We start from the raw sequence: 26684 nt of genomic DNA on the forward strand, positions 1-26684 counted from the left end.
CCCATCCCATTTCCTCTCCAAAATCCTCCATCTGTGCCCATTTTTATTTCCCTCTAATCAGATTCCCTCTCCTGCCACAGAAAACGGTCTTTATCAAGAGTTTACTCTCCATCCCACCGCTACACTCCTTCTTCCACCTTCCTAAGGATTACCTGAGATTCATAGAATCTTAGAATTTACAGTGCAGAAGGAGGCCATTCGGCCCATCGAGTCTGCACCAGCCCTTGGAAAGAGCACCCTACTTAAAACTCACACCTCCATCCTATCCCCGTAACCCTAACCTTTTTTGGAAACTAAGGACAATTTATCATGGCCAATCCACCTAACCCACACGTCTTTGGACTGTGGGAGGAAACCGGAGCGCCCAGAGGAAACCCACGCTGACACGGGGAGAACGTGCAGACTCTGCACAGACAGTGACCAAACCGGGAATCGACCCTGGGACCCCTGGAGCTGTGAAGCAACTGTGTTAACCACTGTGCTACCGTGCCGCCCCACTGCCAGGTCTGCAGTGGGGGTCCAAATCGGATGGTCAGGTTTTGCAAGCTGCCCTTTGGAGGTACAACGGGCTCCTGAAGCTCAATGTCATTATTAAGACGAGGTGAACCTGAGGCCTGAGGCTTCGGGCCTTACCCCCGGATTGAGTTTGGCAGGTGTGCACAAGACAGTCCAGGATTTGATACCGCACAACTTTATTTGATTAATTGACAGGACAGAAAATCTGATGTTGATGAGGTCCAACAGCAGAGATACAAATGGCATCTGCCTTCATTTCTGGGATTAAATTGTTCACCAGCTTCTAGACTCCTGTTTTTCCAAAATCGTCATCTATTGCGAAAAAAAATAAATTCAAACGATCAACATTTAATTTAAACAAATCAGTGAAAACACAAGAGCTGTTAGTTATCAGGTGTGCTACCTATTTACTGGAAATGTTACGATTTACTCAGAGACTTACCGAAGCAAAGGTCATATCTGGATTTTTAAAAAATATTTTTATTCCCTTTTCACATTTTCTCCCAAATTTGCGCCCACCCAACAATAAACAATAAGCAGTAACGGAATGTATTGTCAATCCCTGTAGCAACAACAACAAACCCATCCTCCCACCAAACCCCCGAACAACTGGCCGCATGCTAATATAAGCAAATAACAAAAAGAAATCAGGAATCACCCATAGTCACCATTAACACATACAGTCCCCCTCCTCACCAACCCCCACCAATGTTCAATCATAGAATCATAGAATTTTACAGGTGCAGAAGAGGGCCAATCGGTCCATTGAGTCTGCACCGGCTCTTGGAAAGAGCACCCTACCCAAGGTCACACCTCCACCCTATCCCCATAACCCAGTAATCCCACACAACACTAAGGGCAATTTTGGACATTAAGGGGCAATTTAGCATGGCCAATCCACCTAACCTACACATCTTTGGACTCTGGGAGGAAACCGGAGCACCCGGAGGAAACCCACGCAGACACGGGGAGAACATGCAGACTCCGCACAGACAGTGACCCAGCCGGGAATCGAACCTGGGACCCTGGAGCTGTGAAGCAATTGTGCTAACCACTGGGCTACCATGCTGCTCGATGTTATCCAATTCTTGAAAGTATATGATGAATTACGCCCATGAATTGGAGAATTGTAGAACCCCTCCATCTTTCCCCTCAGTTCAAACTTAACCATCTCAGGAGTCAAGAATTCCAGTAGGACCCCCCCGCCACACCAGGGCACAGGGTGGAGAGGCTGCTCTCCAACCCATCAGGATCTGACTTCAGGCGATCAACGAGGCGAAGGCTACAACATCTGCGTTTAGGTCATATCTGTTAAACAGGTTATTTTACTCGCTGAGCTATTAACTTCGGGTCTTACCTATTTGAAAGAACATAAATTAACAGAGCACCTTCAACACAGTCAAAGGCCCCAAGGCCTTCAGGGCAGCATTATCACTGAACCCGACACCGTGTCACTGAAGGGAATATTTGAGTACTAAGTGGGCAGCACGGTAGCACAAGTGGATAGCACTGTGGCTTCACAGCGTCAGGGTCCCAGGTTCGATTCCCGGCTGGGTCATTGCGTGGGTTTCCTCCGGGTGCTCCGGTTTTCTCCCACAGTCCATAGATGTGCAGGTTAGGTGGATTGGCCATGATGAATTGTCCTTAGTGACCAAAAAGGTTAGGAGGGGTTACGGGTATAAGGTGAAAGTGAGGGCTTAAGTAGGTTGGTGCAGACTCGATGGGCCGAATGGCCTCCTTCTTCACTGTATGTTCTATGACAAAAAGTTTCGTCAAAGAGGTAAGTTTCAAGGAGTTTCTGAAAAAAGGAGAGAGAAATAAAGACGCAGTGACGTTTAGGGAGGTCACAGAGTCATAGATGTTTACAGCATAGAAACAGGCCCTTCGGCCCAGCTTGTCCATGCCGCCCAGTTTCTATCACTAAACTAATCCCATTTGCTCGCATTTGACCCATATCCCTCTATAGCACGGTAGCATTGTGGATAGCACAATTGCTTCACAGCTCCAGGGTCCCAGGTTCGATTCCGGCTTGGGTCACTGTCTGTGCAGAGTCTGCACATCCTCCCCGTGTGTGCGTGGGTTTCCTCCGGGTGCTCCGGTTTCCTCCCACAGTCCAAAGATGTGCAGGTTAGGTGGATTGGCCATGATAAATTGCCCTTGTGTCCAAAATTACCCTTAGTGTTGGGTGGGGTTACTGGGTTATGGGGATAGGGTGGAGGTGTTGACCTTGGGTGGGGCGCTCTTTCCGGGAGCTTAATTCAGGTGTAGAACGCAAAGGGACAGGGAGGAGAGGGCGGCTAAACAACAGCTAGTTGACTCCATACTGGAGTGGACCAGCGATACGCCGACGCCCTGACCCGGACTTTGACCTGCTCTCCACAGGGAAAGCGGTGCACCAACTCCGCCAGGCACGGGGGATCCTATATGGACATGGAGACAAGTCCAGCCACCTGCTGGCTCACCAGCTGAGAAAGAAGGCAGCCACGAGGAAGATTGCACAAATTGGGGATAACAGAGGCAAACTAGTAGCGGATCCAGACACGGTCAACAGGCCTTCGAGACCTTCTACCCGGGGCTGTACACCTCAGAGCCCCCTGCAGGGGGCTAGAGGATGAAGCTATTCCTTGAAGGACTGGACATGCCGGTTGTGGGAGAAGACAGGAAACGGGATTTGGAAGCATCGCTAGAACTGGGAGAGATCATGGAGAGTATGGTTATGGAGAGGGTTAGATAGGGTGGACAGTGAGAGTCTTTTTCCTCGGATGGTGATGACCAACACGAGGGGACATAGCTTTAAATTGAGGGGTGGTAGATATAGGACAGATGTCAGAGGCAGTTTCTTTACTCAGAGAGTAGTAGGGGTGTGGAACGCCCTGCCTGCAATAGTAGTAGACTCGCCAACTTTAAGGGCATTTAAGTGGTCACTGGATAGACATATGAATGAAAATGGAATAGTGTAGGTCAGATAGGCTTCAGATGGTTTCACGGGTCGGTGCAACATCGAGGGCCGAAGGGCCCGTACTGCGCTGTAATGTTCTATGTTCTATAAGTTCCATGCAGGTCGGGAAAGTGCCGGGACCAGATGAGTTCCCGGCGGACTTCTACAAAAGATTTGCGACAACACTGGCCCCGCACCTGCGGCAGATGTTCACAGATTCGCTGGCAAGGGGCACACTGCCGCCTACGCTGGCACAAGCCTCAATCTCGTTTATAACTAAAAAGACAAAGATCCAGCAGATTGCGGTTCCAACAGACCCATCTTACTACTAAACACTGACGCAAAAATACTGGTCAAAATCCCAGCTAAAAGGCTGGAGGACTGCATGTCGGACGTGGTTGCAGACGGGCTTCGTCAAAGGTAGACAGCTAACTTCGAACATCAAGGGCAGCACGGTAGCCTCTTCTTGTTTAGATCCATCCCGATCTACATCCCCCAAGGCCTTTTCCAACTCACTGCTCAAACTGATTATGGTGTTTGTGTGGGGGAAGCCGAGTGGGTGCTCACAGAGGAGGATTCCTGCAAAGGGACCTTGCCCCGGGTCCGAGCCATGGCGGCACTCCCATCACCACCCAAGAAACATTCATCCAGCCCAGGGATGGTGCCATCACTCCAGTTGTGGAATCAAGTGTGACAACATTTTGGCTGAATTGAAATGTCCGACAAAGCCCCCATTTGTATCAGCCACAGGTTCGCGCCAATAACCATGGACGCCTCCTTCAAAAGGTGGAGATAGGACGGGGGGACGCTGACAGTTAGAGACTTTCACAGCAACAACAGGGTAACAACGCACAGAAAGGTTCCAACTAACAGGGGGCAACGAACTTAGGTACCTACAACTCAGAACTTTTCTGCAAAAGGAAACAAGGACATACCCACGAGCACCACGACAGTCCTACTAGAGGAAGTGCTGGACACGGACAGGGAAAGAGAACTGTGTGATATGTACGGATGACTGCTAAGGGGGGCTAACACCCAACTGGATGAGACAAGGGCGAAGTGGGAGGAAGACTCAGGTTTCAAAATAGGGTGGGGACTCTGGAGTGAAGCACTGCACTGTACAGAATCATACAAAATGGGTCAACTCCACCTCCACGTGCGCAAGGCTAAACCTAACGCAACTCAAAGTGGTGCACAGAGCCCACTTGATCAGGACCCGAATGAGCAAGTTCTTCCCGGAGGTGGAGGACAGATGTGAACAGTGCCAAGGAGGCCCGGCCAACCACACCCACATGTTCTGATCTTGCCCCAGACTTGCTGGGTTCTGGACAGCCTTCTTCGAGGCAATGTCCAAAGTGGTGGTTACATCCTCCCCGTGTGTGCGTGGGTTTCCTCCGGGTGCTCCAGTTTCCTCCCACAGTCCAAAGATGTGAAGGTTGGGTGGATTGGCCATGCTAAATTGCCCTTAGTGTCCAAAATTCTACGATAATCTATGATTAACCTAGGACAAAAGTTCGGCACAACATTGTGGGCCGAAGGGCCTGTTCTGTGCTGTATTTCTCTCTGGTGTTCTATGGTGGTGATGAGGGTGGAGCGATGCCTGAGACTGACAGTCTTCAGGGTATCAGAACAGCCAGATCTCTTCATGGGGAAGAGGGCCGACGCCCTTGCCTTTGCTTCCCTGATTGCCCGCCGGATAATCCGGCTGGGCTGGCGGTCAGCAGCATCATCTAAAGCTGCAGTCTGGCTGTCCGACCTGTCGGAATCTCTCCAAAATTCAAAATGTGGGAGCTATTCACTCACTTGTTCCAAGACCTGTTTGTAGCCAACAACTAGGCAACCAAAGATCAGGGGGGGTAACCACGACACAGTAAAGATCAGGAGGGGGGGTAACCACGACACAGTAAAGATCAGGAGGGGGTAACTACAACACAGTAAAGATCAGGAGGGGGGGTAACCACAACACAGTAAAGATCAGGAAGGGGGGTAGCCACGACACAGTAAAGATCAGGAAGGGGGGTAGCTACGACACAGTAAAGATCAGGAGGGGGTAACCACGACACAGTAAAGATCAGGAAGGGGGGTAGCCACGACACAGTAAAGATCAGGAAGGGGGGTAGCTACGACACAGTAAAGATCAGGAGGGGGTAGCCACGACACAGTAAAGATCAGGAAGGGGGTAACCACGACACAGTAAAGATCAGGAAGGGGGGTAGCTACGACACAGTAAAGATCAGGAGGGGGTAGCCACGACACAGTAAAGATCAGGAAGGGGGGTAGCTACGACACAGTAAAGATCAGGAGGGGGTAACCACGACACAGTAAAGATCAGGAAGGGGGTAACCACGACACAGTAAAGATCAGGAAGGGGGTAACCACGACACAGTAAAGATCAGGAGGGGGTAGCCACGACACAGTAAAGATCAGGAAGGGGTAACCACGACACAGTAAAGATCAGGAGGGGGTAACTACAACACAGTAAAGATCAGGAGGGGGTAACTACAACACAGTAAAGATCAGGAAGGGGGTAACTACAACACAGTAAAGATCAGGAAGGGGGTAACCACGACACAGTAAAGATCAGGAGGGGGTAACTACGACACAGTAAAGATCAGGAGGGGGTAACTACAACACAGTAAAGATCAGGAAGGGGGTAACCACGACACAGTAAAGATCAGGAGGGGGTAACTACGACACAGTAAAGATCAGGAGGGGGTAACTACAACACAGTAAAGATCAGGAAGGGGGTAACCACGACACAGTAAAGATCAGGAGGGGGTAACTACAACACAGTAAAGATCAGGAAGGGGGTAACCACGACATAGTAAGGAAGAAATGGAGAGCTGGGGGGGGGGGGAGAGGAAAGAGGTGGGAGGGTCAGGGGAACAAGGAATTCAACCAAATCCAACAGGAGAGCCAGGGACCACAGGGTGAGGGGAGGGCAGGGGCAACATCGGGAACCAAGGGGGAGAAAAGAGAGGGGAAACCGGCGGGTAGAAAAACGCAGGGGACCATAATAGCCACAGCAAACACTGCGAGAACAGACAAAAGGGGAAACTGTGACATATCCATGTAATTAGTTAAAGCCAATTCCGATGTAAATAATTCTAATAGTACTCCCTATGTACTCCCTATGTACTCCCTATGTACTCCCTATGTACTCTCTATGTACTCTCTATGTACTCCCTATGTACTCCCTATATACTCCCTATGTACTCCCTATGTACTCTCTGTACTCCCTATGTACTCCCTATGTACTCCCTATGTACTCTCTATGTACTCCCTATGTACCACAATTCGGTGACCTTTACGTTAGTGATGGAAAGGGATAAGTATACCCCGCAGGGCAAGAGTTATAGCTGGGGGAAGGGCAAATATGATGCCATTAGACATGACTTAGGATGTGTTGGTTGGAGAAGTAGGCTGCAAGGGTTGGGCACACTGGATATGTGGAGCTTGTTCAAGGAACAGCTATTGCATGTTCTTGATAAGTACGTACCAGTCAGGCAGGGAGGAAGGGGTCGAGCGAGGGAACCGTGGTTTACCAAAGAAGTGGAATCTCTTGTTAAGAGGAAGAAGGAGGCCTATGTGAAGATGAGGCGTGAAGTTTCAGTTGGGGCGCTTGATAGTTACAAGGAAGCGAGGAAGGATCTAAAGAGAGAGCTGAGACGAGCAAGGAGGGGACATGAGAAGTCTTTGGCAGGTAGGATCAAGGAAAACCCAAAAGCTTTCTATAGGTATGTCAGGAATAAAAGAATGACTAGGGTAAGAGTAGGGCCAGTCAAGGACAGTGGTGGGAAGTTGTCTGTGGAGGCTGAGGAGATAAGCGAGATACTAAATGAATACTTTTCGTCAGTATTCACTCAAGAAAAAGATAATATTGTGGAGGAGAATGCTGAGACCCAGGCTATTAGAATAGATGGCATTGAGGTGCGTAGGGAAGAAGTGTTGGCAATTCTGGACAAGGTGAAAATAGATAAGTCCCCGGGGCCGGATGGGATTTATCCTAGGATTCTCTGGGAAGCCAGGGAAGAGATTGCTGAGCCTTTGGCTTTGATTTTAGGTCATCATTGGCTACAGGAATAGTGCCAGAGGACTGGAGGATAGCAAATGTGGTCCCTTTGTTCAAGAAGGGGAGTAGAGATAACCCCGGTAGCTATAGGCCGGTGAGCCTAACGTCTGTGGTGGGTAAAGTCTTGGAGAGGATTATAAAAGATACGATTTATAATCATCTAGATAGAAATAATATGATTAGGGACAGTCAGCGTGGTTTTGTGAAGGGTAGGTCTTGCCTCACAAACCTTATCGAGTTCTTTGAGAAGGTGACTGAACAGGTAGACGAGGGTAGAGCAGTTGATGTGGTGTATATGGATTTCAGTAAAGCGTTTGATAAGGTTCCCCACGGTCGGCTATTGCAGAAAATACGGAGGCTGGGGATTGAGGGTGATTTAGAGATGTGGATCAGAAATTGGCTAGTTGAAAGAAGACAGAGAGTGGTAGTTGATGATAAATGTTCAGAATGGAGTTCAGTTACGAGTGGCGTACCACAAGGATCTGTTCTGGGGCCGTTGCTGTTTGTCATTTTTATAAATGACCTAGAGGAGGGCGCAGAAGGATGGGTGAGTAAATTTGCAGACGACACTAAAGTCGGTGGAGTTGTAGACAGTGCGGAAGGATGTTGCAGGTTACAGAGGGACATAGATAAGCTGCAGAGCTGGGCTGAGAGGTGGCAAATGGAGTTTAATGTGGAGAAGTGTGAGGTGATTCACTTTGGAAAGAATAACAGAAATGCAGAATATTTGGCTAATGGTAAAATTCTTGGTAGTGTGGATGAGTAGAGGGATCTCGGTGTCCATGTACATAGATCCCTGAAAGTTGCCACCCAGGTTGATAGGGTTGTGAAGAAGGCCTATGGTGTGTTGGCCTTTATTGGTAGAGGGATTGAGTTCCGGAGCCATGAGGTCATGTTGCAGTTGTACAAAACTCTAGTACGGCCGCATTTGGAGTATTGCGTACAGTTCTGGTCGCCTCATTATAGGAAGGACGTGGAAGCTTTGGAACGGGTGCAGAGGAGATTTACCAGGATGTTGCCTGGTATGGAGGGAAAATCTTATGAGGAAAGGCTGATGGACTTGAGGTTGTTTCGTTAGAGAGAAGAAGGTTAAGAGGTGACCTAATAGAGGCATACAAAATGATCAGAGGGTTAGATAGGGTGGACAGCGAGAGCCTTCTCCCGCGGATGGAGGTGGCTAGCACGAGGGGACATAGCCTTAAATTGAGGGGTAATAGATATAGGACAGAGGTCAGAGGTGGGTTTTTTACGCAAAGAGTGGTGAGGCCGTGGAATGCCCTACCTGCAACAGTAGTGAACACCCCAACATTGAGGGCATTTAAAAATTTATTGGATAAGCATATGGATGATAAGGGCATAGTGTAGGTTAGATGGCCTTTAGATTTTTTCCATGCCGGTGCAACATCAAGGGCCGAAGGGCCTGTACTGCGCTGTATCGTTCTATGTTCTATGTTCTAAGTACTCCCTATGTACTCCCTATGTACTCCCTATGTACTCTCTATGTACTCCCTATGTAATCCCTATGTACTCCCTATGTACTCTCTATGTACTCTCTATGTACTCCCTATGTACTCCCTATGTACTCTCTATGTACTCCCTATGTAATCGCTATGTACTCTCTATATACTCCCTATGTACTCCCTATGTACTCCCTATGTACTCCCTATGTACTCCCTATGTACTCCCTATGTACTCTCTATGTACTCCCTATGTACTCCCCATGTACTCCCCATGTACTCCCTATGTACTCCCTATGTACTCTCTATGTACTTCCTATGTACTCTCTATGTACTCTCTATGTACTCTCTATGTACTCTCTATGTACTTCCTATGTACTCCCCATGTACTCCCTATGTACTCCCTATGTACTCCCCATGTACTCCCTATGTACTCCCTATGTACTCTCTGTGTACTCTCTGTGTACTCGCTATGTACTTCCTATGTACTCCCCATGTATTCCCCATGTACTCCCTATGTACTCCCTATGTACTCCCTATGTACTCCCTATGTACTCTCTATGTACTCCCTGTGTACTCGCTATGTACTTCCTATGTACTCCCCATGTACTCCCCATGTACTCCCCATGTACTCCCCATGTACTCCCAATGTACTCTCTATGTACTCCCTATGTACTCCCTATGTACTCCCTATGTACTCCCTATGTACTCCCTATGTACTCTCTATGTACTCCCTGTGTACTCGCTATGTACTTCCTATGTACTCCCCATGTACTCCCCATGTACTCCCTATGTACCCTCTATGTACTCCCTATGTACTCTCTTGCATAACTCGCTGTTTTGTTCATTTTTGTGTTTGTTTGGTACAAACCCAATAAAACATTTTTTTTTTAATTCAGGTGTACAAAATTATTAGGGGAAGAGATAAGGTGGACAGGATAAAATTGTTTCCCTTGGCGGAGAATTCTAGAACTAGGGGAATGGATTCAAGATAAGTGGCAGAAGGTGTAGAGGGGCAGCAGGGTAGCATGGTGGTTAGCATAATTGCTTCACAGCTCCAGGGTCCCAGGTTCGATTCCCGGCTGGGTCACTGTCTGTGTGGAGTCTGCACGTCCTCCCCCTGTGTGCGTGGGTTTCCTCCGGGTGCTCCGGTTTCCTCCCACAGTCCAAAGATGTGCGGGTTAGGTGGATTGGCCATGCTAAATTGCCCGTAGTGTACTAATAAAAAAGTAAGGTTAAGGGGGGGGGTTGTTTGGTTACGGGTATAGGGTGGATACGTGGGTTTGAGTAGGGTGATCATGGCTCAGCACAACATTGAGGGCCGAAGGGCCTGTTCTGTGCTGTACTGTTCTATGTACTCCCAATGTACTCTCTATGTACTCCCTATGTACTCCCTATGTACTCCCTATGTACTCCCTGTGTACTCGCTATGTACTTCCTATGTACTCCCCATGTACTCCCCATGTACTCCCCATGTACTCCCAATGTACTCTCTATGTACTCTCTATGTACTCCCTATGTACTCCCTATGTACTCCCTATGTACTCCCTGTGTACTCGCTATGTACTTCCTATGTACTCCCCATGTACTCCCCATGTACTCCCCATGTACTCCCAATGTACTCTCTATGTACTCCCAATGTACTCTCTATGTACTCCCAATGCACTCTCTATGTACTCTCTATGTACTCCCTATGTACTCCCTATGTACTCCCTATGTACTCTCTTGCATAACTCGCTGTTTTGTTCATTTTTGTGTTTGTTTGGTACAAACCCAATAAAACATTTTTTTTTAAATTCAGGTGTACAAAATTATTAGGGGAAGAGATAAGGTGGACAGGATAAAATTGTTTCCCTTGGCGGAGAATTCTAGAACTAGGGGAATGGATTCAAGATAAGTGGCAGAAGGTGTAGAGGGGACACGGGGAAGAACGTTTTACACAGAGGGGAGTGGGAAGTCTGGAATTTGCTGCCTGAGTTCATGTTGGGGCAGAGACTCTAAACTCTTTTAAAAGGTACCTGAATCTGCACCTTAAGGGCCGTGAACTTACAGGGCTATGGACCGGGTGCAGGAAGGTGGGATTAGAAAGGGCATATGGGTATCCTCGGACTAGCATAGACAAGATGGGCCCAATGGCCTCATTCTGTTCTGTAACTTTGCTGTGGTTCTATGAACCTTAAGCAATTAAAGTCAGGATGTACCAGAGAATGAGAGGAGTATCTTGTCGCATAAGGTTTGTTACATCTCAGGTTAATGTGGTGCTAATACGGGTTAATATGGTGCAGCACAGTGGTTCGCACTGCTGCCTCACAGCTCCAGGGTCCGAGGTTCAATTCCAGCCTTGGGTCACTGTCTGTGCAGAGTCTGCACGTCCTCCCCGTGTGTGCGTGGGTTTCCTCCGGGTGCTCCAGTTTTCTCCCACAGTCCAAAGACGTGCAGGTTAGGTGGATTGGCCATGATAAATTTCTCTGTGACAGGAAACCAGCCTCTCACACAATACTACACAATAAAGTGGATGAATTAATTGCCGAAATAGAGATAAACAGGTATGATATCTGTCATAATATACATCCATGTATATGATGGAATGCAGACAGGCAGTGATTGACACACGGGATGACCAGTAAGCACACAGAACACAGCAGCCAATCACCAGACAGGACGCGACCACTATAAAGCCAGAGGCACCAGTTTTCCCGCTCTCGCGGGATCCAGCCTCTGAGACAATCAGAGCTCGTGAGCAGCAGCCAGTGCAAACACCATGTGGTAGTCAGTTAGTCTGGTCAGGTTGGCCTCGGGTCTCCAGTCAAGTCAGCATCGTGTCAACCCACAGCATGTTATATAGTTAGTAAGTTCAATAAAATTGTGTTGCATTTCTTCAAGTGTTGGAAGCCTGTCTCTCTCACTACTGCACCAAACGCAGTCCACGTAGACCCAGCTTACCCAACACATCAATATCGTCAGGCTTACGAAGACATGGCTGCAGGGAGACCTGGGATGGGAATTGAACATTCAGGGGTATTCAGTATTTAGGAAGGACAGACAAAAAGGAAAAGATGGTAGAGTTGCATTGCTGGTTAAAGAGGAAATAAACGCAATAGTAGGGAAGGATATTAGCTCCGACAATGTGGAATCTTTATGGGTGAAGCTGAGAAACATCAAAAAACAGTGGAGATGTATATGGACCCCCAAGCTATTGTGGTGATGTTGGGAACGGTTTTAATAGGAGATTAGAGATGCATGTGACAAAGGAACATCTGTAATTATGGATGATTTTAATCTGCAGATAAATTGGGCAAATCAAATTAGTCACGATACCATAAATGAGGAATTCCTGGAATGTATACAGAATGGTTTTCTACACCAATATGTTGAGGAACCAACTGGAGAACAGGCCATCCTAGACTGGGTGTTGTTTGAGACAGCAATAATTGTCAAACTAGTTTAGAGATGAGCGACCATTATGTGCTAGTATTCTTCATCAAGGTGGAGGATGACCAGTGTATCAATGATGTACACTGAAACTGGTGTCATTGGTGTACACTGCGCTGGGTGTTGTAGTACACTGGCACTGGGTGTGGTTGGTGTACACAGAGGTTGGGTGTGGTTGGTGTACACAGAGACTGGGTATGATTGGTGTACACAGAGGCTGGGTGTGATTGGTGTACACAGAGGATGGGTATGATTGGTGTACACAGAGGCTGGGTGTGATTGGTGTACACAGAGGATGGGTGTGATTGGTGTACACAGAGGATGGGTATGATTGGTGTACACAGAGGCTGTGTGTGATTGGTGTACACTGAGGCTGGGAGTGGTTGGTGTGCACAGAGGCTGGGTGTGATTGGTGTACCCTGAGCTGGGTGTGATTGGTGTACACTGAGCTGGGTATGATTGGTGTACACAGAGGCTGGGTGTGGTTGGTGTACACAGACGCTGGGTGTGGTTGGTGTACACAGAGGCTGGGTGTGGTTGGTGTACACAGAGGCTGGGTGTGATTGGTGTACCCTGAGCTGGGTGTGATTGGCGTACACAGAGGTGGATGTGATTGGTGTACATTGAGGTGGGTACGGTTGGTGTACACAGAGGTGGGTGTGATTGGTGTACACAGAGGCTGGGTGTGGTTGGTGTACACAGAGACTGGGTGTGGTTGGTGTACACAGAGGCTGTGTGTGGTTGGTGTACACAGAGGCTGTGTGTGGTTGGTGTACACAGAGGCTGGGTGTGGTTGGTGTACACAGAGGCTGTGTGTGGTTGGTGTACACAGAGGCTGTGTGTGGTTGGTGTACGCAGAGGCTGGGTGTGATTGGTGTACCCTGAGCTGGGTGTGATTGGTGTACACTGAGCTGGGTATGATTGGTGTACACAGAGGCTGGGTGTGGTTGGTGTACACAGAGGCTGGGTGTGGTTGGTGTACACAGACGCTGGGTGTGGTTGGTGTACACAGAGACTGGGTGTGGTTGGTGTACACAGAGGCTGTGTGTGGTTGGTGTACAAAGAGGCTGGGTGTGGTTGGTGTACACAGAGGCTGGGTGTGGTTGGTGTACACAGAGGTGGGTGTGATTGGTGTACACAGAGGCTGGGTATGATTGGTGTACACAGAGGCTGGGTCTGATTGGTGTACACAGAGGCTGGGTATGATTGGTGTACAGAGAGGCTGGGTGTGGTTGGTGTACACAGAGGCTGGGTGTGGTTGGTGTACACAGAGACTGGGTGTGGTTGGTGTACACAGAGGTGGGTGTGATTGGTGTACCCTGAGCTGGGTGGGATTGGTGTACACAGAGGATGGGTATGATTGGTGTACACAGAGGCTGGGTGTGATTGGTGTTCACTGAGGCTGGGTGGGATTGGTGTACACAGAGGCTGGGTGTGGTTGGTGTACACAGAGGCTGGGTGTGGTTGGTGTACACAGACGCTGGGTGTGGTTGGTGTACACAGAGACTGGGTGTGGTTGGTGTACACAGAGGCTGTGTGTGGTTGGTGTACAAAGAGGCTGGGTGTGGTTGGTGTACACAGAGGCTGGGTGTGGTTGGTGTACACAGAGGTGGGTGTGATTGGTGTACACAGAGGCTGGGTATGATTGGTGTACACAGAGGCTGGGTCTGATTGGTGTACACAGAGGCTGGGTATGATTGGTGTACAGAGAGGCTGGGTGTGGTTGGTGTACACAGAGGCTGGGTGTGGTTGGTGTACACAGAGGCTGGGTGTGGTTGGTGTACACAGAGGCTGGGTGTGGTTGGTGTACACAGAGGCTGGGTGTGGTTGGTGTACACAGAGACTGGGTGTGGTTGGTGTACACAGAGGTGGGTGTGATTGGTGTACCCTGAGCTGGGTGGGATTGGTGTACACAGAGGATGGGTATGATTGGTGTACACAGAGGCTGGGTGTGATTGGTGTTCACTGAGGCTGGGTGGGATTGGTGTACACAGAGGTGGATGTGGTTGGTGTACACAGAGGCTGGGTGTGATTGGTGTACCCTGAGCTGGGTGTGATTGGTGTACACTGAGCTGGGTGTGATTGGTGTACACAGAGGCTGGGTGTGATTGGTGTACCCTGAGCTGGGTGTGATTGGTGTACACAGATACTGGGTGTGATTGGTGTACACAGAGGTGGGTGTGATTGGTGTACACTGAGGCTGGGTGTGATTGGTGTACACAGAAGTGGATGTGATTGGTGTACATTGAGGTGGGTACGGTTGGTGTACACAGAGGTGGGTGTGATTGGTGTACCCTGAGCTGGGTGTGATTGGTGTACACTGAGGCTGGGTGGGATTGGTGTACACTGAGCTGGGTGTGATTGGTGTACACTGAGGTGGGTATGGTTGGTGTACACAGAGGTGGGTGTGATTGGTGTATGCTGAGCTGGGTGTGATTGGTGTACACAGAGGTGGCTGTGATTGGTGTACCCTGAGCTGGGTGTGATTGGTGTACACAGAGGCTGGGTGGGATTGATATAGGACTATAGGGAGGGAGTGGGCAGTGGGATTAGTTTGGGATTGATGTGTGAGTTTTGGGAGAAAGGCAGAGTGGTTTGAGTCAGTGGCTAAGGAGGGAATATAATTGGCAACAGAACTAACATCCTTGGTGTAATATGATGTTTGTGGGATATTGCTCTGCAAAAACTGTCTACCACATGTCACCAGTTACATAAGAACATAATAAGAACATAAGAACATAAGAACTAGGAACAGGAGTAGGCCATCTGGCCCCTCGAGCCTGCTCCGCCATTCAATTAGATCATGGCTGATCTTTTGTGGACTCAGCTCCACTTTCCGGCCCGAACACCATAACCCTTAATCCCTTTATTCTTCAAAAAACTATCTATCTTTACCTTAAAAACATGTAATGAAGGCGCCTCAACTGCTTCACTGGGCAAGGAATTCCATAGATTCACAACCCTTTGGGTGAAGAAGTTCCTCCTAAACTCAGTCCTAAATCTACTTCCCCTTATTTTGAGGCTATGCCCCCTAGTTCTGCTGTCACCCTCCAGTGGAAACAACCTGCCCGCATCTATCCTATCTATTCCCTTCATAATTTTAAATGTTTCTATAAGATCCCCCCTCATCCTTCTAAATTCCAACGAGTACAGTCCCAGTCTACTCAACCTCTCCTCATAATCCAACCCCTTCAGCTCTGGGATTAACCTAGTGAATCTCCTCTGCACACCCTCCAGTGCCAGTACGTCCTTTCTCAAGTAAGGAGACCAAAACTGAACACAATACTCCAGGTGTGGCCGTACTAACACCTTATACAATTGCAACATAACCTCCCTAGTCTTAAACTCCATCCCTCTAGCAATGAAGGACAAAATTCCATTTGCCTTCTTAATCACCTGTTGCACTTGTAAACCAACCTTCTGTGACTCATGCACTAGTACACCCAAGTCTCTCTGATCAGCGGCATGCTTTAATATTTTATCGTTTAAATAATAATCCCGTTTGCTGTTATTCCTACCAAAATGGATAACCTCACATTTGTCAACATTGTATTCCATCTGCCAGACCCGAGCCCATTCATTAACCTATCCAAATCCCTCTGCAGACTTCCAGTATCCTCTGCACTTTTCGCTTTACCACTCATCTTAGTGTCATCTGCAAACTTGGACACATTGCCCTTGGTCCCCAACTCCAAATCATCAATGTAAATTGTGAACAATTGTGGGCCCAACACGGATCCCTGAGGGACACCACTAGCTACTGATTGCCAACCAGAGAAACACCCATTTATCCCAACTCTTTGCTTTCTATTAATTAACCAATCCTCTATCCATGCTACTACTTTACCCTTAATGCCATGCATCTTTATCTTATGCAGCAACCTTTTGTGTGGCACCTTGTCAAAGGCTTTCTGGAAATCCAGATATACCACATCCATCGGCTCCCCGTTATCTACTGCACTGGTAATGTCCTCAAAAAATTCCACTAAATTAGTTAGGCATGACCTGCCTTTAACGAACCCATGCTGCGTCTGCCCAACGGGACAATTTCTATCCAGATGCCTCGCAATTTCTTCCTTGATGATAGATTCCAGCATCTTCCCTATTACCGAAGTTAAACTCACTGGCCTATAATTTCCTGCTTTCTGCCTACCTCCTTTTTAAACAGTGGCGTCACGTTTGCTAATTTCCAATCCACCGGGACCACCCCAGAGTCTAGTGAATTTCGGTAAATTATCACCAGTGCATCTGCATTTTCCCTAGCCATCTCTTTTAGCACTCTGGGATGCATTCCATCAGGGCCAGGAGACTTGTCTACCTTTAGCCCCATTAGCTTGCCCATCACTCCCTCCTTAGTGATAACAATCCTTTCAAGGTCCTCACCTGTCATAGCCTCATTTCTATCAGTCGCTGGCATGTTATTTGTGTCTTCCACTGTGAAGACCGACCCAAAAAACCTGTTCAGTTCCTCAGCCATTTCCTCATTTCCCATTATTAAAACTCCCTTCTCATCCTCTAAAGGACCAATATTTACCTTAGCCACTCTTTTTTGTCTTATATATTTGTAAAAACTTTTACTGTCTGTTTTTATATTCTGAGCAAGTTTACTCTCATACTCTATCTTACTCTTCTTTATAGCTTTTTTAGTAGCTTTCTGTTGCTCCCTAAAGATTTCCCAGTCCTCTAATCTCCCAGCAATCTTTGCCACTTTATATGCTTTTTCCTTCAATTTGATACTCTCCCTTATTTCCTTAGATATCCACGGTCGATTTTCCCTCTTTCTTCCGTCCTTCCTTTTTGTTGGTATAAACCTTTGCTGAGCACTGTGAAAAATCGCTTGGAAGGTTCTCCACTGTTCCTCAACTGTTCCACCATAAAGTCTTAGCTCCCAGTCTACCTTAGCTAGTTCTTCTCTCATCCCCTTGTTACTACAAGTGATGTCATTTACTGTGAAGTAGTTCAGTCTGCACTGTTCATGGTGAACTTTCCTTTTTTTCTGTCGATATCAAAATGTAGAAATAATGAAGCAACGGGGGTGGGAACCTCCCCCTCCACAGAACCTCCACGCCGAGAATGGGCGTTGACACCAAAATCCGGAGCGACACTGCTCTCGTGATTCTCCAGTCCCCGGAGAACCACCGTGACTCACGCGTGGTCCCCATGGCGATTCTCCAAGTTCTCCAAGTCTAACTGGCCAAGTTCCTGATGCCGTGGGTCTCTCATGGTCTCACTCGTCGGGAACTCGACGTGGTGGCTGCGGACTCAGTCTGCGGCCGCCCTGGTAGGGGGCGGGGGGATCCTTCACCAGGGGGGACCACATGGACGGCCCATATATTTCTTGCGGAGTCAGGACAAGGACACTCTCAAAGCCACAGGCAATAACAGTCGTGACCCAGGCAGGACAACATGGGGTTCTAGAACAGGTTCAATCAGAGCTATATGGGATTCTCGAGCAGGTTCAATCAGGGCCATATGGGATTCTAGAGCACGTTCAATCAGGGCCATATGGGATTCTAGAGCAGGTTTAATCAGGACACTATGGGATTCTAGAGCAGGTTCAATCAGGGCCATATGGGATTCTAGAGCAGGTTCAATCAGGACAATATGGGATTCTAGAACAAGTTTAATCATTACAATCTGGGCCTCCAAAGCAGGTTCAAACAGTAAAATATGGCATTCTAGAACGGTTTCAGTCGGGACAATTTGGAGTTCTAGAGTATGTCCAATCAGGACAATATGGGATTCCAGAGTAGTTTCAATCTGGACAATATGGGACTCTAGAGCATGTTCAATCCAGACACTATAGGCATCTGGTGTAAGCTCAATCAGGATGATATGGGGTTCTAGAGCAGGTCCAGTCGTGAAAATATGGGATTCCATAGCAAGTGTAATCAGGACAATCTAGCATTCAGGAGCAGGTTCAATCAGGACAATATGGAATTCCACAGCAAATTTAATCTTTACAATATGGGCCTCAAGAGCAAGTTTGGGATGAAATGGGGTTCTAGAACAGGTTCCATCATGACCATATGGGACTCTAGAGCAGGATCAATCAGGGAAAGCAGCATTTTGGGAAGCAGCGCAACAAGGGAGAGGGGGCAATGAAACTGAGGAAGGAGTTGTGTTTGTTAGTGCTGTGAGGGATGGACACTCACTTATCAGCCATCGAGCTGAGAGTGAGAAATTCCCTTCAGTACCATGGAGTAACTTACCCAGCTGGTGAAATTCATCGGCAACATCACAGAACCCTGCAAAAGAGGTGGGAACTCCGCATTACAACACAACAAAGATCAAATTACACATGGATTAATAAAGTATTCACTGGAAATACGACCTCCAATAGGGGCAGCACAGTGGCACAGTGGTTAGCACTGTTGCTTCACAGTTCCAGGGTCCCAGGTTTAATTCCCGGCTTGGGTCACTATCTGTGGATATTCTCCCCATGTACTTCCCGTGTCTGCGTGGGTTTCCTCCTGGTGCTCGGTTTCCTCCCACAGTCCAGGTTAGATGGATTGGCCATGCTAAATCGCCCTCAGTGACCAAAATGGTTAAGTTGAGTTATGGGGATAGGGTGGAGGTGAGGGCTTAGGTGGGGTGCTCTTTCCAGGGCCGGTGCAGACCCAAAGGTCAAAATGGCCTCCTTCTGCATTGTAAATTCTCTGATTCTATGAAAGGTAGTTTGATGAATTAAGAACATAGAACATCGAACATAGAACAGTACAGCACAGAACAGGCCCTTCGGCCCTCGATGTTGTGCCGAGCAATGATCACCCTACTCAAACCCACGTATCCACCCTATACCCGTAACCCAACAACCGCCCCCAGTGCTGAAGAAGAATGGAATGCTCAGATAGAGAAGGTGAGGGATGAAGAGATGAGGGATGGAGGGGGTGGGGCGTGGATGTGGTGAGGGATGGAGGAGGAAGTAAAGGTGGGATGAGGAAAGGACTGGTGGGAAATGGGGAGACTGAGGAATGGAGGAGATTGGATGGAGGGTGTCAGATCACAAGGGGCTGTTTAGCTCACTGGGCTAAATCGCTGGCTTTGCAAGCAGACCAAGGCAGGCCAGCAGCACGGTTCAATTCCCGTAACAGCCTCCCCGAACAGGCGCCGGAATGTGGCAACTAGGGGTTTTTCACAGTAACTTCATTGAAGCCTACTCGTGACAATAAGCGATTTTCATTTCATTTCATTCATTTGGAGGGGGTGAGGATTTGGCCCATTGAGTCTGCACCGACCCTATGAAACAGCACCTCACTTAGGCCCATTCCCCCACTCTATCCCCCTAACCCCATCTGACCATTGGGCACAAAGGGAAAATTTAGCTTGACCGATCCACCTAACCTGCACATCTTTAGACTGTGGAGGAAACCGGAGCACCCAGAGGAAACTCACACAGACACGGGGAGAAAGTGCAAACTCCACACAGATAGTCACCCGAGGCCGAAATCAAACTCCGGTCTCTGGCAGCAGTGCTAACCACTGAGTGCTGACCTGGAGGAGGAAGGTATTCAGGGATGTGCGATGGAGGAGGTAAGGGATGGAGTGGTCAGGGAGGAGGGTTTAATGGATGGTGGTAAGGAATGGAGGAGGTGAGGGATCGAGGAGGCAGAATTGGAGGAGGTGATGGACGGGGCTGAGGCATGGATGGGTGAGGATTGTAGGAGGTATGGGGTTAAGGGGGTGAGGGATGGATGTGGTGAGGAAAGGGGGTGAGGAAAGGAGTGGGGTGAACGGGAGGCGCTGGGCAATAGAGGAGTGTGTGGCTTGGAGAGGTGAAGAATGGAGGGGATGAGGATGGAGGGATGAAGGATGGAGGGGAAGAATGGAGGACGGGAGGGATGGATGAGGGAAGGAATGGCAGAGGTGAGAAAATGAAAAGCAGATGGATGGACCGCATGTGGGATGGAGGTCATGAGGAATGGAAGAGGGATGCAGGGGTCAGGGATGCTGGGGCAAGGGATGGTAGGGTGAGGGATGGAGGTTGTGAGGAATGAAGGTTGTAAGAAATGGAGGTTGTAAGGAATGGAGGGAGGCGAGGAATAGTGGGGTGAGGGATGGATGAGGTGAGGGATAGAGGGACGAGGGATGGCAGGATGAAGGATGGGGGTGGAGGATGGCAGTGCGAGGGTAGAGGGATGAAGGATGGCAGGGTGAGGAATAGGGGGATGAAGGATGGCAGGGTGAGGAATAGGGGGATGAGGGATGGCAGGGTGAGGGATAGAGGGATGAGGGCTGACAGGGTGAGGAATAGAGGGATGAGGGCCGACAGGGTGAGGGTAGAGGGATGAGGGCTGACAGGGTGAGGGATAGGGGATGAGGGCTGACAGGGTGAGGGATAGGGGATGAGGGCTAACAGGGTGAGGGATAGGGGATGAGGGCTGACAGGGTAAGGGATACGGGGATGAGGGCTGACAGGGTGAGGGATAGGGGGATGAGGGCCGACGGGGTGAGGTTAGAGGGATGAAGGCTGACAGGGTGAGGGTAGAGGGGTGAGGGATGCCAGGGTGAGGAATTGAGGGGCGAGGGATGGCAGGGGGAGGAATTGAGGGGTGAGGGATAGCAGGGTGAGGAATTGAGGGGCGAGGGATGGCAGGGTGAGGAATTGAGGGGTGAGGGATGGCAGGCTGAGGCATTGAGGGGCGAGGGATGGCAGGGTGAGGAATTGAGGGGCAAGGGATGGCAGGGTGAGGGTAGAGGGGCGAGGGATGGCAGCGTGAGGGTAGAGGGGCGAGGGATGGTAGGGTGAGGGTAGAGGGGTGAGGGATGGCAGGGTGAGGGTAGAGGGGCGAGGGATGGTAGGGTGAGGGTAGAGGGGTGAGGGATGGCAGGGTGGGGGTAGAGGGGCGAGGGATGGCAGGGTGAGGGTAGAGGGGCGAGGGATGGCAGGGTGAGGAATTGAGGGGTGAGGGATGGCAGGGTGAGGCATTGAGGGGCGAGGGATGGCAGGGTGAGGAATTGAGGGGCAAGGGATGGCAGGGTGAGGGTAGAGGGGCGAGGGATGGCAGCGTGAGGGTAGAGGGGCGAGGGATGGTAGGGTGAGGGTAGAGGGGTGAGGGATGGCATGGTGAGGGTAGAGGGGCGAGGGGTGGTAGGGTGAGGGTAGAGGGGTGAGGGATGGCAGGGTGGGGGTAGAGGGGCGAGGGATGGCAGGGTGAGGGTAGAGGGGCGAGGGATGGCAGGGTGAGGGTAGAGGGGTGAGGGATGGCAGGGTGAGGGTAGAGGGGCGAGGGATGGTAGGGTGAGGGTAGAGGGGTGAGGGATGGCAGGGTGAGGGTAGAGGAGCGAGGGATGATAGGGAAGGGATAGAGCAGCGAAGGATGGCAGGGTGAAGGGTAAGGGGCAAAGGATGGCAGGGTGAGGGTAGAGGGGCGAAGGATGGCAGGGTGAGGAATTGAGGGGCGAGGGATGGCAGGGTGAGGGTAGAGGGGCGAGGGATGGCAGGGTGAGGAATTGAGGGGTGAGGGATGGCAGGGTGAGGAATGGAGGTTGTGAGGAATGGAGGGGCATGGGGGTTGTGGGGTGAGGAATGGATGAAGCGAGGGATGGAGGTGCTGAGGAATAAAGGGGCAAGGTTTGTGCAATAAAGAGTCTGGCACATTTAGGTTTATGTGGGACTGAGTCTAGTGCCAGCCACGCAGTGATGTACGAGAACAGGGGGCCCTAACCTTGGTTCAGTGTGGTGTTGGACAGAGCCATGTGCAGACCTAATAGAAATCCACAGAATCCCTATAGTGCAGGAGGAGGCCATTCAGCCCATCGAGTCTGCACCGACCCTACCTCAGCACCCAACTATGCTGATCCTGATCTAATCAAATTCTAATCCTAATCCTCTCCAACCCCCCCCCCCCCCCCCCTCCCCTGAGGCATTCAAAACTAGTCCACACTCACTATATATTACTTAATCCTTCCAAATGGTGAGATCTCCGCCCCAGTCAGAAACTGGTCTAGTTCCCTTCATGAAGGCTGAGAGAGAGTCAGTGTTCACCATAGTTATTGGCAACATATTCCATAGGTTATCTCTGAGAAATAATGAACTGTCTAACCTCAAGTCCATTCCTACTCTCACACTCTTTGAACATGCATCCCCGGTTCCCCCAGATCTGTCAATAAGCACACCATCTGGCTCTTGCGCGGTGTCTGTAATGCGCTGTGCCTCTCCAAATGCCTCACATTCCCCATGAACCAACCAAAGCCAATTTTAGTGCAATCTGCCCTCCCCACATTCCCTCAAACTCCATCTGTTCCAGCTATAACGAGCTGAGATCAGCAATGAACCCATTGCAAAGTGAAGTTTGAAGCATGTGCTAAGTGTCTGAGCCTGCACGTGCACTTGCATCTAAGAGCGAGAAAATTGTGACCATTTACTGAAAACCAGTCTGGTTATTGGGATCATTCTGACCATATCGAGGGAACTTGTAAATAAGGATATCCGGGATGTTGTTGTTCAGGACAAGTTGACGGAATTTCAGCTGTACTGCTTCATTAACGTCGATCACTCTCCCTGGAAAGAAAGAAAGACAATGTTAAGGTGGATAAGTCTGTAGTAATGGTCCCTAATGTATTCTACCACAGAACCTGCCACCACATCGTTCTCCCACAGTCAATGGCAGGTTGAATTGGGCACTCTTGGCACATCAGCCAACAGACAACATTGGGTGAGGAATACTCCCAGGACAGGTACAGCACGGGGTTAGATACAGAGTAAAGCTCCCTCTACACTGTCCCCATCAAACACTCCCAGGACAGGTACAGCACGGGGTTAGATACAGAGTAAAGCTCCCTCTACACTGTCCCCATCAAACACTCCCAGGACAGGTACAGCACGGGGTTAGATACAGAGTAAAGCTCCCTCCACACTGTCCCCGTCAAACACTCCCAGGACAGGTACAGCACGGGGTTAGCTACAGAGTAAAGCTCCCTCCACACTGTCCCCATCAAACACTCCCAGGACAGGTACAGCACGGGGTTAGCTACAGAGTAAAGCTCCCTCCACACTGTCCCCATCAAACACTCCCAGGACAGGTACAGCATGGGGTTAGATACAGAGTAAAGCTCCCTCCACACTGTCCCCATCAAACACTCCCAGGACAGGTACAGCACGGGGTTAGATACAGAGTAAAGCTCCCTCCACACTGTCCCCATCAAAAACTCCCAAGACAGGAGCAGCACGGGATTAGATACAGAGTAAAGTTCCCTCTGCACTGTCCCCATCAAACACTCCCAGGACAGGAACAGCACGGGGTTAGATACAGAGTAAAGTTCCCTCTGCACTGTCCCCATCAAACACTCCCAGGACAGTTACAGCATGGGGTTAGATACAGAGTAAAGTTCCCTCTGCACTGTCCCCATCAAACACTCCCAGGACAGGAACAGCACGGGATTAGATACAGAGTAAAGTTCCCTCTGCACCGTGATGAGCCATCAATTGCTCGAGAGACGAGTTGCTATACAAAAGTTAGGCTTTAATAAACTAGAACTTAGCCCTGCGGTTGACTACAAATAAATGGATGACCGCCGGGCGTTCCGACTATTTATACCTCGGTATGGAGGCGTGGTTAACTCAGCCTCTCAACCAATCGGAGAGCTGTCACATGACTGGTCACAACCAATCGGTCAAAGAGGCACATGACCGAACAGGGCCAATGGTAAGCCGGTGTTCTGCACCAATGGCAGACAGCTATGCAAATCATATCACCACATTCACCCCTTGCGGAGAAAGAAGCTGGGGGCGGGGGGGGGGGGGGGGAGAGAGAGAGAACTGGTGATATGAGTAGCAGCCGGGAGAACAAAAAATTTCTCTCCTTTTCTTTTATTACATTTTTGGCTTCCCACTAGCCCAGACAATAAGCAATATTACACAAGGTCCCAACAAAGTCCATGGAGCTGTTGAAATTTAGATAGATTCGATCAGTCTATTCGTGGCCCGTGACGTCTGGCAGACCGCCGCAGTGGAGTAGGTGACGTCGGTTCAGCCGATGGTGGTGGTTCCGCTGACGTCCTGGAGTCCGGGAGCGATGGTCCTTGAATCGTCTCCGTCAGCTGAGCTGGCTGTGGAGACGCCATGGATGGGGAAGGGGTGACCTGAGTGGGGCGCTGGGGGGAAAAAAACAGGGGGGGGTCTGTGGTGAAGGGGGGGAAGGCCGCACGCCGGCGGGTGCCAGGTCCCGGAGGGAGACCGTGTTCTGCCGACCGTCGGGGTACTCCACGTACGCATACTGCGGGTTAGCGTGGAGTAACTGGACTTGTTCCACCAACGGGTCGGACTTGTGCACCCGCACATGCTTCCGGAGCAAGATGGGTCCGGGGGTGACCAGCCACGTCGGGAGAGGGGATCCGGAGGACGACTTCCTGGGGAAGACAAGAAGACGTTCATGAGGTGTCTGATTTGTTGCGGTACAGAGGAGTGAGCGGATAGAGTGTAGGGCATCAGGGATAACCTCTTGCCATCAGGAAATAGGGAGATCTCTGGACCGGAGGGCCAGTAGTATGGTCTTCCAGATGGTACCATTCTCCCGCTCGACCTGTCCGTTACCCCGGGGGTTATAGCTGGTCGTCCTGCTAGCGGCAATGCCCCTGTTGAGCAGGAATTGACGCAGCTCGTCGCTCATAAATGAGGACCCCCGATCGCTGTGTATGTACGTGGGGTAGCCGAACAGGGAGAAGATGGAGAGGAGGGCCTTAATGACGGTCGATGTGGTCATGTCGGGGCAGGGAATGGTGAAGGGGAAGCAGGAGAATTCGTCAATTACCGCCAGGAAGTAAATGTTGCGGTTGTTAGAGGGAAGGGGCCCCTTGAAGTCAATGCTGAGACGTTCGAAGGGGCGGGATGCTTTGATCAGGTGCGCGCGCTCGGGGCGGTAGAAGTGCGGTTTGCACTCGGTGCAGATGTGGCAGTCACGGGTTACTGCCCTGACTTCCGCGATGGAGAAAGGCAGGTTGCGGGCCTTAATGAAATGGTAGAGACGGGTTACCCCTGGATAGCAGAGGTCCACGTGGAGGGAGCGGAGGCGGTCTATCTGTGCGCTGGCGCAGGTGCTGCGGGACAGGGCATCAGGAGGCTCATTGAGCTTCCCAGGACGATACAAGATCACATAGTTGTACGTGGACAACTTGATCCGCCACCATAAGATCTTGTCATTCTTGATCTTGCCCCTCTGTGCATTATCAAACATGAAGGCTACTGACCGTTGGTCTGCGAGGAGGGTAAACTTCCTGCCGGCCAAATAGTGCCTCCAATGTCGCACGGCTTCGACTATGGCCTGGGCTTCCTTTTCCACTGAGGATTGGCGGAGTTCGGAAGCCTGGAGAGTTCTGGAGAAGAAGGCCACGGGTCTGCCCACTTGGTTCAGGGTGGCCGCCAGGGCAACTTCTGATGCATCGCTCACGACCTGGAAGGGGAGGGACTCGTCGATGGCGCGCATCGTGGCCTTTGCGATGTCCGCTTTGATGCGGCTAAAGGCCTGGCAGGCCTCTGTCGACGGCGGGAAGGTCGTGGTTTGAATGAGGGGACGGGCCTTGTTAGTGTAGTTGGGTACCCATTGGGCGTAGTACGCGAAGAAACCCAGGCAGCGTTTGAGGGATTTGAGGGTATTAGGGAGAGGGAGTTCCATCAGGGGGCGCATGCGTTCGGAGTCGGGGCCTATCACTCCTTTACGCACTACATAGCCGAGGATGGCTAGACGGTCGGTGCTAAACACGCACTTATCCTTATTGTATGTGAGGTTAAGGAGTTTTGCAGTTTGGAGGAATTTCTGGAGGTTGGCGTCATGGTCCTGCTGATCGTGGCCGCAGATGGTGACATTATCAAGATACGGGAAGCTAGCCCGTAATCCGTACTTGTCGACCATTCGGTCCATCTCCCGTTGGAAGACCGAGACCCCATTTGTGACACCGAATGGAACCCTGAGGAAGTGGTAGAGGCGCCCATCTGCCTCAAACGCGGTGTATAGGCGGTCACTCGCGCGGAGGGGGAGCTGGTGGTAAGCGGACTTAAGGTCCACAGTGGAGAAGACTTTGTATTTCGCGATATCGTTTACCATGGCGGAAATACGGGGGAGAGGATACGCGTCCAGTTGCATAAACCGGTTGATGGTCTGTCTATAGTCAATGACCATCCGGTTTTTCTCCCCAGTCCGGACCACCAGCACTTGGGCTCGCCAGGGACTGTTGCTGACCTCGATGACCCATTCCGTCAGCAACCTCTGGACCTCGGACCTGATGAAGGGCCGGCCCTGGGCGCTGTACTATCTGCTCCGTGTCACGACGG

The 26684-nt window shown here is 50.1% G+C and overlaps 1 protein-coding gene across 3 annotated transcripts in view; it reads right to left on the minus strand.

The window, feature by feature from the left end:
* Positions 1-671: 671 nt before the first annotated feature.
* c8g (complement component 8, gamma polypeptide) overlaps positions 672-26684 on the minus strand; it is a 58831-nt gene continuing 32818 nt past the window's right edge. Inside the window, exons 5-7 of one of the 3 annotated variants that reach the window (XM_038782435.1) lie at positions 22818-22919; positions 18628-18663; positions 672-828 (exon numbers count right to left, since the gene is read on the minus strand). In XM_038782435.1, coding sequence (XP_038638363.1) covers positions 800-828; positions 18628-18663; positions 22818-22919 — 167 coding nt within the window. In that variant the 3' untranslated portion in view covers positions 672-799. Of the gene's footprint in view, positions 829-18627; positions 18664-22783; positions 22920-26684 lie in introns of all 3 variants that reach the window. The other 2 variants (XM_038782436.1, XM_038782437.1) reach the window with 2 other exon arrangements.

This window comes from Scyliorhinus canicula, chromosome 21 (assembly GCF_902713615.1).
Source record: "Scyliorhinus canicula chromosome 21, sScyCan1.1, whole genome shotgun sequence".
Lineage (NCBI taxonomy): Eukaryota > Metazoa > Chordata > Chondrichthyes > Carcharhiniformes > Scyliorhinidae > Scyliorhinus > Scyliorhinus canicula.